Raw genomic sequence first — 12279 nt, forward strand, 5'->3', positions numbered from 1 at the left:
CTCTTACAATTAACTAAACTCCATTGCTGACTAATGAATAATAGTGAATAATTCTGGATTCAACTCAAAAAGTTCCAAGAGAGCTCCAAATATTGGCTCAACAAATGTTATTTAAATAATTGGCACTTGTTGGTGTTTTATGATTGTTGACATTGTTCTTATTGGCATTCATTATTTAAATTAGTTGATACATTGGGAGTAATCTGATGAGTACCTTCTATTCAGGGCACTAATTTCTTCTTATAATCACACATAATAACACCAACTCACATTTACATAATACTTTCAAGTTTACAAAGCATTTTCCTCATTGTTCTTCCTGTGATATAAATTACTTGCAATTGTAGGTTATTCTTCTGTAAATAAGTCTAGAAAAGACAACAAGTTTAGGTGAGGAAAGCAGTATGGGCTGGAGAAAGAGCTAGATCTGATTTCAAATCATATCACTATTATTGGCTATCTGTATGATCTTGAGGCAGTACAAAATAAACAAAATAATTAACTTATTTGTGAAATTAGAAATGTCAAGCTGGAAAAATTCAGCCAACACTTTATACTGATAACAAATCATTAGGTTGTAGAAGGTGAGTGATTATACAAGAATTTCTGATATTATTTCAGATACTTTGTACCTGATTTGAAGTACAAATATACTATTTTTGTTTTGAATCTCACTGCATTTGTTTTTTAGGATTGTAAATGTAAATGTAAATTGTAAGTGATTTCCCTTTAAAACAAAATTTCTAATGTTTATTACATTCTAGAGACTGTTTTTTTTTTTTTTTCATTAGAAATTGAGAGGATGCCCATCAATTGGGGAAAGGTTGAAGGTATTTGAATGAAGTATTGTTGCGCTATATGAAATGATAATTCAGGCAGAAAATCTGATAAAACTCATATGAAATGATGCAAAGTGAAGTGAACATAATCAGGAGAATATTGTACACAGTAACAGCAACATTGTGGGATGATCAGTGTGATTGACCTAACTCTTCTCAGCAATACTATGATCCAAAAAAAATGCAAAAGACTTGAGATGAAATATCCACATTCAGAAAAAGAATTGAATGCAGGTTGAAACATACTATTTTCCTTTCATTTATTGATGTTTGTTTTCTTTTTACAAGTGGTTTCTTTGTTTACAATATATCTATTATGGAAATATATTTTACATGACTCCCTTATTAGATATAAGGGAATGAAAAGGAGAGAGAAAACAGAGAATTCAAAACTTTATTAAACATCAATATTAAAAAAGAATTTTTTTTATTTCAAAGGAGACTTTTTTGCTGAGTAAAACCTAACTCTTCAGTGTTTTAATGGAATTCTACTGGAAAATAATCCTTTGGCAGAATTTCACTTTACAACAAATGCTGGGAAAGTTTAAATCATTCTTTAAGTAGAATATCTGTATTGCATTACTTTGTCACTTTCATGAGAGCACTATTTTAAAATAATGGCAATTATTTCACAATTTCAATTAATGTTAATTGATGAGGGTGTGGTCTGGTGCAGGGATGGGCCTGCAATCCTTGTCTCCGAGGCTTTTGGGCGGTTAGTAGCAAAGGAAAGTCACTAAAGGCTGTTATTTAAAAAAAAAAAAAAAAAAAAAAAAAAGGCTTTTATTTGTTAGAAAGACACCAAGATAGCACTCTTGGCTAACAATATCATCCTCAAGAGAGAAGTGATTTTGCAAAGAGACATTTTCTGAAGGCCTACTTTATAGAGAAACAGAACAATAGAATAGAATAGGCAAGACCACTTAAATTTGTATCTGAAAAGGTTCATTCTCTGGATATTTTTCTTCCTGCTTCCAGAGGGTATGGGACCATTTAGGGTTGTATATGAAAAGAGTCATTCTCTGGAAGCTCTTCCTGGTTCCGGAGAATGTAAGTCCATTTAACTTTGTGTAAAGTTTTGTTGGCAATTTTACATAACTTTACTGGGTTGTCTGGTTTTGCTCTCATCATTAATTTTCTTACTATAAAGACAAATTCTGCCTGAATTAAGATATAAAAACACAATTCAATTAAGTTTTTGTGAATTTTTAAAAAGGTTCATGATGAAGTATATGCCTAATGATGAGGTCTATACCTCAATAAAATTAGGATTAATTGAGGTCTAGTGGCAGGATTGGGGTACAGGGAGTCAAATGGAGCTCCCCTGCAGCCCCTTTGGATTCGGCACAAGGATACAAAGTTAAATGAGGTCTAGTGGTGGCGAGAGTCCCCTGTAAATGAATTTACAGACCTGAAAACCTAGATTGATAAAGAGAGGTTTATTGTAGGGTTTGGAAGTAAGGTTAAAGGTGAGTAAAAAAGATAGAGAAAGAAATACACCATAAGTGGCGGACAGAGAGTCTGTGATGCAAAGCATGGTGCTGGCATCTTTCAACTCTCTGCCAAAGGATAATTCCCACTTGGCTCTTTTATCTGCTTGAAGGGGCATATGGGTGGAGCCCAGGTTGATTCCTCTATAGCCAGAATCCACCAGGTGGGGGTTGGGAAACTTGAACAGATCATTAGAATGGGGGCTGGGTACAGCTCAAACTGGCTCAGATCTGGATCTTTCCCCTTGGAATACAAAAGGGTGGTTTTGATTTACAAGATCTGGTCAAAGGAAGTTGTAGATCAGAATAAGGAATCTTAAAGGGGGCTATGCCCACATCAGTTCATTTATTTGTTTCTGTTTCTTCTAGTGGTCAAAACTATACTGACAAAGAAGCTTCTCTTCAACAACAGTCCTATTTCAATGTTCCCATATTACTATAGTTTGGGTACTGCTTTATATGGAAAGGCAAAGCGACAAGTGAAGTTGCCAGAGCCCTTAAAAATGCCAATGGAGCCTTATCTATTGAAGTTCTTACAGAAAGATGATCAAATAATTGAAAAGATAATTAGCACCATGGAGAGCTATCATTGTGTTTTGATATGGCCAAGGACTGATTGTAAAGAACCAGAAATTATACTGAGTCCTTCAGTCACTTTAATCAACAAAAAAACAAAGAGTAACATAATCAAGATGTGGAGTGAGGATGTTTCCTTGAGATTCTCTTGCCTCATGTCTGAATACCAGGTCAGGAAGTATAATGTGAACCCATTGATATGGGAAGCCATTAGAAACAGCATAGAAAATCAAAGCATTTTGACTGAGTTTGATAAGCGTCAGGAGACAGTGATCATAGCAGGGAGAGTAGAAGATGTGCAAAGAACTGAATCACAAATGCAAATTCTGATAGAAAGGGAAAAACAAAGTATAAGAGAGAACTTGATTGTGTGTCCTGGAAGGTTTTCTATTTTATGCAAGAGTGGGTTAGAAGAGACTCTCCACAAGGAATACCCAGAGCTGGAATATACCTACAATGTCTCCACAAAGAGCATTTGCCTGAGGGGATTGGCTGCAGATGTGTACAAAGCAAAGAGTGAAATTCTGGAGAAGCTACAGAGTTTAGCTCAGAAATCTCTCCATCTTCCTCCTCAGATCACTCAGTTTCTGCAGCAGGTAAACTGTGAGACATTCTCTGAATTTCTTTTTGGAGCTGAGAAAATTCCTGCTGTTTATGATTTGGAGGGTGAAGCAATTGTGCTAGTTGGCTCCTCTCCTCAAGTTCTTTGTGAAGCTGAAAAACATATAAAGAAAGCCTTAGACTTTAAATGCATCAACTTGGTAGACAGTAGAATTCTTAATGATCCTCAGTGGAAAACACTCACTGATGATTTAAAGAAAAAATACAACCGCTCCTCAAAGACTGTAATAATAGAAGAGCAAAATTCAGACACTGGAGTGAAGATAATGGTTGCTGGCTGTGTTAGTCCAGTAGGTGAAAGCTACCAAGAACTTTATGAATTTATAGAAAAAAACACAAAGATAGAGGAGTTAGTTGCTGTGAAATCTCCAAGAGTTATTCAGTATGTGAAAGATGAAAATAAGCAAATCTGGGAAAAACTGAAGGAAAAAAATGTAAAAGTCGACTTTAAAACTCAGGCCAACCAAAAAGGCATTTTGCTGAGTGGTCCAAAAGAAGAGGTGATAAGAGGACTGACCATGGTTAAACAAACACTAGATTCAATATATGTTAAAAATTTTATTATTGATAAACCAGGGGCCAAGTCCTTATTCAAAAACAAAGAAGAATATTATACAAGGGAAGCCAAACTGAAATATAATTGTTCCATTTGGCTACAAGAAGATGGAGAAGAAAACAGTGGGGGTAATATTAATGGGCAGAAGATCTACTGCCAGATAACTTTAGAATCTGGCATCTTGTTGACTGTTCAGAAAGGTGACTTAACCCAGTTCTCAGCAGATGTGGTGGTGAATGCAGCAAATGAGACCTTAAAACACTGTGGGGGCCTGGCAGCTGCACTCTCTAAAGCAGCAGGCCCAGAGCTACAGAGGGACTGTGACAGGATAATTCAGGAACAGGGTAAGATCCTTCCTGGATGTGCTGTTGTCTCAGCTGCTGGACAGCTCCCATATCAGCAAGTGATTCATGCTGTTGGTCCCAGGTGGAGACAGGAACATGCTCACAGGTGTGTGCAGTTACTAAAAAATGCTGTCACAGAGATTCTTTATCTGGCTGGAGAATTTGGGCACACTTCAATAGCTATCCCAGCTCTTAGCTCTGGGGTCTTTGGCTTCCCCTTAAAAGAGTGTGCAGAGACCATCATTCTGTCCATCAAGGAAAACTTCCAGCATTCCCAAAAACATAGTTTGAAAAAGATTCATCTTGTTGATTCATCTGAGGAGACAGTTCAGGCTCTTTCCAAAGCTATGCAGACCATCTTTAAAGATGTATTACCTGGCAATAATTCACTGTCCGCTGCAATATTAGAAAATCAGAAAACTACCAGGAGAAAAAGTATTGAACATAGAAATGTCTTGAATTCCATCCAAACTGGTGAACATCTGAGAATCATTTTGATGAAAGGGGATGTTCAGGATGCTGAAGTGAGTACTACCATTTATTTACAAACACCACTGAAGGTAATTAAATAGTCTGATTCCAATGGAACTGGGATCATATATACTTTCAGCTTATGATCTTTGTAATGTTAATGCAGATTTAGAATTCTACTTCCTTGAATGTGTAGAAGCTGAATATGTTGAATGACTTGTCCAGGGTCATGAAGTTCATAAGTGTTTGAGGCGGGTTTGAACCTAGCTCTTCCTGTTTACAAGTCCAGTACTTTATTCATTATACCATGTTGCCTATATAAGGAAATTTTAGATGATTTAGCATCTATTCCTTTTTATTGCTACTAATGAGGGAAAGGAAAGGGGGAACCCCATTTCTTGGTGCATAGATAATAAGATAATCCCATGAGGTGCAGTGTCCTCTGTAAATGAATTTACAGGCCTGAAAACCTAGATTGATAAATAAAAGGTTTATTGTAGAAATTTGGAAGTAAAGCTCAGTTAGAAAGACGCCAGGGCCAGAAGTGGCCACTGGGCGGGCAGGAACCCTTCAAAGGGTGCCTTTGACTAGGATTTGTGAATCAAGGTCAGCCATGGGTTGGGCAATTAGAAAGGAATCTTAAAGGGACCTCAACCCCCATCACTACAACTGGCAAAAGCTAATGCTAGCTATATATAGTTCCATCATTTTTCAATGATGTCCAACTATTTATGACCCCATTTGGGGTTTCCTTGGCAAAGATACTGAAATTAATTTCCATTATTTCCTTCTCTCTCTCATCTTATAGATGAAGAAACCTAGGCAAATAATTTAAATAATTCACCCATAGACATTCAGGCAGTAAATATTTGAGACAAGATTTGAACTCAGGAGAATGAGTTTTCCTGATTTCAGGTTCGGTGCTCTATCCACTTTACCACTTAGCTATCCAACTTTTATCTAGAAAAGGAAACGCTTTTTATTTTTTTCCTAAATTTCAATAGTATTTTATTTTTTAAATTACATGTAAAACAGTTTTCAATATTTATTTGTTTATTTGCTTAATTATTTTGGGGTTTTGTTTTTTGTTTTGCTGAGGCAATTGGGGTTAAGTGACTTGCCTAGGGTCACATAGTTAGTGAGTGCTAAGTATCTGAATTCATATTTGAACTCAGCTCCTTCTGACTTCAGAGCTGGTATTCTATTCACTGCACCAACTAGCTGCTCCTTCAATATTTATTTTTGTTAGATTTTGAGTTCCAATTTTTTTTCTAACTCCATCTTTTACTTTCTTCCTCCCCAAGACAACATTCAATCTGATATTGGTCATGCATCTACAATAATTTTATTTTTTTTCATATTAGTCATGTTGTGAAAGAAAAAATCAGATCAAAAAGGAAAATACCATGAGAAAAAGCAAAATATTAATATGCCTCAATCCATATCCAGTTTTCACAGGTCTGTCTTTGAATGTGGATGGCATTTTCCATCCTAAGTCTATTGGAATTGTCCTGGATTAATGTATTGCTGAGAAGAGCTAAGTCCATTATAGTTCAGTATCACCTAATTTTGGTGTTAATGTGTACAATCTTCTTGTGGTTCTGTTCACTCCACTCAGCATCAGTTAATGTCAGTTTTTCCAGGCTTTTCTCAAATCAACCTTCTCATTGAGATTCTTATAGAAAAATAAATATTCCATTACATTCATATACCATAACTTATTCAGCCATTCCCCAATTGATGGGCATCCACATCCTTTCTACCACAAAAAGAAGTACTACAAACATTTTTGCACATGTGAGTCCTTTTCTACCTTTTATGATCTCTTTGAGATTCAGATCTAGAAGTGACACTACTAAATCAAAAGTTATATGTGGGTTCATAGCCCTTTGGACATAGTTCTAAATTGCTCTTCAGAATGGCTATATTCATTCAAAGTCCACCAACAATGCATTAGTGTTTCAATTTTCTTACCATTATCTTAATGGAAACACTTTAAAAAATAAATTTGGTCATATTTTTGTTGTTGTTCTATTGTTTTAGTCATGTCCAAGTCCTTATGACTCTATTTGGGGTTTTCTTGGCAAAGATAGTGGAGTAATTTGCTATTTCTTTCTCCAGCTCATTTACAGATGAGAAAACTTGAGATAAACAGAGTTAAGTATTTTTCCCAGGCCCACACAGCTAGTGTCTGAAACTACATTTGAACTCTGAAACTTACCTAGTTGCCCCAGTCATTTTTTAAGTTCATCATTTTTTAAAAAAAATTCTTCTTAATAAAGAACTTCACAGATGGTAATCAACATGAATATATTGACAGACAAAAACATATAAATAAACATATAAAACTGTGAAGTGTTACTATGTACAGTTTGCTTGTATTTTATACACAAATACATGCATACATACATAGATATATATATTACATTTAACAATATTATAACACAACTGTTCTATTTGTGTCTCTTCCATCTGAATTTAATTCTCTGGTTTTTTAAGTGTTTCATTGATGTTTTCTTCTTTCCTTTCTCCATTTTTTTTTCATTTTTGCACTACAATTTTTCAGTAACTCTAGCTTCTGTTATCTTTATTCTGCATTAGTTGATAAAATTTTCTCATGTTTTCTTGAGGCACTTAGCTACACAGTAGATAAAGTACTACATCTGAAGTAAAAATGAGATGAATTCAAACCTAACTTTAAAGTCTACTAGCTGTGTGACCCTAGGCAAACCACTCAACCATCATCTGCCTTAGTTGTAATAATAACACCTGCTTTATCAGGTTGTTGTGGGTATCACATATGACATTTGCAAAGTGCTTACATAAAGGCTAAACACTTCTAAAATAAATTCATTTTATTGCTTCTTATAAGGAAATAATATACTATCATATTAATATGCTTCAAATTATTCAAATTAATTTCCAGGAGGTTTTTTTTTTTTTTGCTACCATGAAAAGTGTTTCTATGATTATTTAGTTCCATTCGAATTTTTTTTCTCTCATTGATCTCTATAATGTGTATAGTCAACATTAACACTGTTATATCAAATGTTCTATGTTGATTATTTTCCACACATTTTCAAATTGTTTTCTCATGTGATTAGAAATTCATAACTCTACCAATTATCAGTAAGCATAACTTCCCAATACTCCTCCAACACTGACCTTTAAAAAAAAACCAACTTTGCTATGGTAAGTATGAAGAACATTTCTTGTTATTAAGAAATTTTTATATAGTTATTCAATATTTGAATTTTTCTTAGAAACACCTCTCTGTTGAGGACTAGCTTTAACTTATATATATTTTTATTCATTTCCCACATGTTGTTCTGTCCAATGTCCATCATTTAGTTAAAAGTCCAAACTACAAATTCCTTGGACTTATATTTTTTATTAGGATGCATCTACAGTTAAAAATAGTTTTGTCATTTGATATATTTTCTAATTTGAAAAATTCAAGACTAAGGGAGGAGAATCCCATTGAAGATTTGAACTATATTACAGAGAAGAAAGTTTTTGGGAAGATTACCTTTCCCTATCCTCACATTTGCAGTATCCCAATATATCACAAACTTATTTGCAGAATGGGATCAAGAAGTATTTATCGAATAAATGGATGAATGATGCATCTTTTGAAAACTAGAAACAAGGGATCTTAATAATCAACAGAATGAACAATTTGTGGTCGAGTATTCAGAGTTGGTTATGTTATTAAAATGTGTAGGATAAGGTTCTCTCTATCTCCCTGACCTAGTTTTCCTTACCTACTCTTTGTTTTAATTAACTCCTCTCAAATTTATCCAATTTTGGAATTTTTGGAATTATTTTGACTTTTTCTTCTCTCTTGCTCCTGGAATCCAATTAGTTAACAGATCTAATTGATTATCCTTCTCTCATTCATCCCTTCCTTTCCATTTTCACTGCTATCACAAGAGATTAATACTCCATGTCTGGATTATTGAAATAGTTTCTTAACACAACCATTTTAGAAAAGAAAATTTATTAACACAACCATTTTAGAGAAGAAAATTAACATTTAGAAAAGTTAAGTGATTTGTCCAAGACTATGTAAATAGTAAGTAAGACAGGATTACAATTTAAGCCTTTCGCTATATTTCTATTGTCCTTTCACTTTTTATTAATTTCTTCCAAAAGTGATTATATTTCAAGATTCAGCTCAAATCCTACATCCTTAATTAAACTACTCCTTGATATCCAGTCTGAAATGATGGAATGGAATGGAAAAGCATTTATTGCAGCACTATGTGCAAAGTAGTGTGTTAAGTTTTATAATGCAAAAAGAAACTTTAAGACAGTCTCTGCTCCCAATAAGTTAACATTATAATTGGGGTAGCCAACAAATAAAAAAGATTTCATACCAGATTATGTGCTATTTGGTGCATAGCAGATTAAAAGAACACATATCACTTAGGCAGGGAAAGTGAGTTGGGTGACAAAATCCAAGGACCTTGGGAAATAACAGTAGAATATATAGGCCCCTGCCAAGAACATAGTAGATCCAAAGATTAAAGTGGAGTTGAGCTATGGATTAAATTTTGCAGGAATAAGAATATGAGAATCAGCATTCAGAAGATAGTGAACATCTTTAGCTGATACTCGGCATGGGACAATGAGAGTTAGTTGAGAAAGGGAAATATTCATGGTTTCCCTCACTCATGAGAGCTGATGCTATTGTCTTTCAGCAGTCTATTGGACTGGGGAGCAAGCAAGAGAGTGAGGCTTCCTTGGAGTTTGTGTCTTGGAACTGAAGTTGGAAAATCTGAATTCAAATCTGGTTTCATTCAGTTATCTCTGAGTGATCCTGGGCCTGCCTCAGGCAGTCCACAAAAACTTATTAAATGTCTACCTTGTCCCAGGTTGGGAAAGTTTTCCTGCAGAAGATGAGATGCCTCAGTTCCCTCAACTGTAAAATGGGGATCATAATAACTCCTAAGGATTTTGTGAAGATCAAAAGAGATTATATTTATAAATCACTTAGCACAGTGCCTATCACATAATAGGTGCTTAATAAATGTTTGTTCCTTTCCTTCTTTATTTCCACTTGCCACTGTTATGTCTGGCAGAAGCAGTTATTGGCTATCTTTATGTTATAAAAATTACTACTTAAATAATTATTAAGCAAATAATTTTATACTGTTCCATGTCTTAACTTATATGCTGCACATATCTTTGATATTTTAGTTTTTACATATAGGGCCTAATTCCCCAACTAGATCATATGCTTTTTTGGTACCTTTTTTATACCTTTTTGTATATTACTTTGCACATGAAGATTTACTGATATGATTTTGTTTTTAACAAGGTTTTTTTTTTAATTTTTAGACGGATATTATTGTAAACTCCATCCCTTTGGATCTTCATCTTAACAGTGGACAACTTTCTGTTGCCTTATTGAAGAAAGCTGGCCCAGAACTCCAGGAAGAATTAAATGCATTGAGGGAAATGGCAGTGAAAACAGGCTCTATTCTCAGGACAAGAGGCTACAATCTGGGCTGCATGTTTGTGCTCCATGTGGTGGCTCCTAACTGGGATGATGGAGCAGGAAAATCACAAAAGGTAGGGAACTATTGAAGTTCCCAATCAACAAGTATTTATTAAGCACTTATTAAAACAAAGTCAAAAGTTAGGAAGTCTTTGCCCTCACAAGTATATATTCTATGAGGGGGAATCATATATATATATATAAGTAAACACAAAATATATAGAAAGAAAATACAAAGTAATTTGAAGAGTAAGAGACACCAGCAGCTAGGGTTCAAGAAAGCCTCTCAGAGATGGTGACACTTGAACTGAGCTTTGAAGGGAGCTAAGGATTCCTTGAAATAGAAATGAGTTAAAATTGTATTCCAGGTGTGAGGGACAATTAGTACAAAGCCATGGAAATGAAAGATGGATTGACAGTCATAAGAAAGAGATAGTAGCCCAGTTTGGCTAGAATGCAGAATACATGAAAGGTAATATACAATTAGTCTGAAAAAATAGGCTGGGGTTGGATTATGAACAGCTTTCATTGAAAGTAAAAGTGGATAATGCAATGGATGTAGAACACTGGTCTACCCTCAGAAAAGCCAAATTATGCTATAACCCTTCACACTTACTAGCTGTTTAACTTGGACAAATTACTTACTCTTTACCTATCTCAGTTCCCTCAACTGTAAAATTAAGATTAGTAATAGAATTTATCTCCCAGGATCATTGCGAGGATTAAAAACGCTTATCATAGTATTTGGCAGAAAATGAGTGATATATAAACATAATCATTATAATTATTTATTGTTATTATTAGTAGTAGTATCCTAGAGGCTGTAGAGGAGTATCTCCAGACATTTAGAGACCCTACAGAATTTTATTCCAGTATCATCATGGCTTAAATGTGTCTTTGGAACTCAAACAACAAGTCACAGAAGAGTCTAACACTGTTTTATTTATGTCAATGGAATTGAATCTATCTGCAACTATATCAATAACAGCAAAGAACATAAAGTCATAAGCCATTAGTAGCCATAGTAGTATTATTTGGTATTAATAATGCTGATGGTCATATTTCATTAAAGCAAGAAGGACACAGGAACAATGAAAAGAATTGAGAAAGTTGGTGATCCTCTGGTCACACATCTTTTGAGAGCATTAACTTATTCCCACCTTTAAACTCTTTTTCCCTCAAAAAAAGCACAATTCTTGGAGGATACTTTGCGTTTACTCTGTTTATTTTCTTCATTTTTTAGCTTTTTATACTTATTTATTTCCATATATTTATAACTGTATATTTAGAAAAATAAGATATCTTGAACTCACACACTCTTAATTCTGTTAACCTTTGGTTATTCACCATCATGACATCTTTTTTCATGTATTCTGAACTATCAGATAGATGGATAGAAAGAGGTTTTCTTTTTTTTTTTTTTTCTTCTTTTCATGGTGGTCTGAGATAGGCAATACCATCACTGCCTCTTACAGTTACATAAGGTAAAGTAGTGATCTCAGGAAGTAGTATGTAAGATGTACCCTGCATTTAGGTAGAGTACCGTTCTCCTGTTCAAATGTTTCTTTAGAAGATTGTGGGTTTTTCTCTCACATTTTTGTCTTCAGTTTAAACATTGCATTTGTGAATCTCAATCACATATTTGTTAGACTTTTTTTTCCAGTTACAAATTAAAGTTTTACAGTTTTACAAGATAAAATTCATCAATAAGTTAGTCCTCTGAGGGCACTGCTCTGAACTGATCTTTCTTTTTTCTTTTTTTTTTCCCTTTTGAAGCCCTCAATTCTTCACAAAACCACTTAGCAAACCAGTTTGTCAGAGTTATTAAAAGTTGTGTGTTTCTTTCTTCCTCTTCTTATCACTGGCTATTACATATATC

At 34.3% G+C, this 12279-nt stretch overlaps 1 protein-coding gene across 2 annotated transcripts in view; it reads left to right on the forward strand.

The window, feature by feature from the left end:
* PARP14 (poly(ADP-ribose) polymerase family member 14) overlaps positions 1 to 12279 on the forward strand; it is a 63040-nt gene that overhangs the window by 20567 nt on the left and 30194 nt on the right. For both annotated transcript variants that reach the window (XM_074301387.1, XM_074301388.1), the window contains exons 6-7: positions 2699 to 4950; positions 10241 to 10474. In XM_074301387.1, the coding sequence (XP_074157488.1) occupies positions 2699 to 4950; positions 10241 to 10474 (2486 nt within the window). The remainder of the gene's footprint in view (positions 1 to 2698; positions 4951 to 10240; positions 10475 to 12279) is intronic.

Source organism: Sminthopsis crassicaudata, chromosome 3, assembly GCF_048593235.1.
Source record: "Sminthopsis crassicaudata isolate SCR6 chromosome 3, ASM4859323v1, whole genome shotgun sequence".
Taxonomy (NCBI): domain Eukaryota; kingdom Metazoa; phylum Chordata; class Mammalia; order Dasyuromorphia; family Dasyuridae; genus Sminthopsis; species Sminthopsis crassicaudata.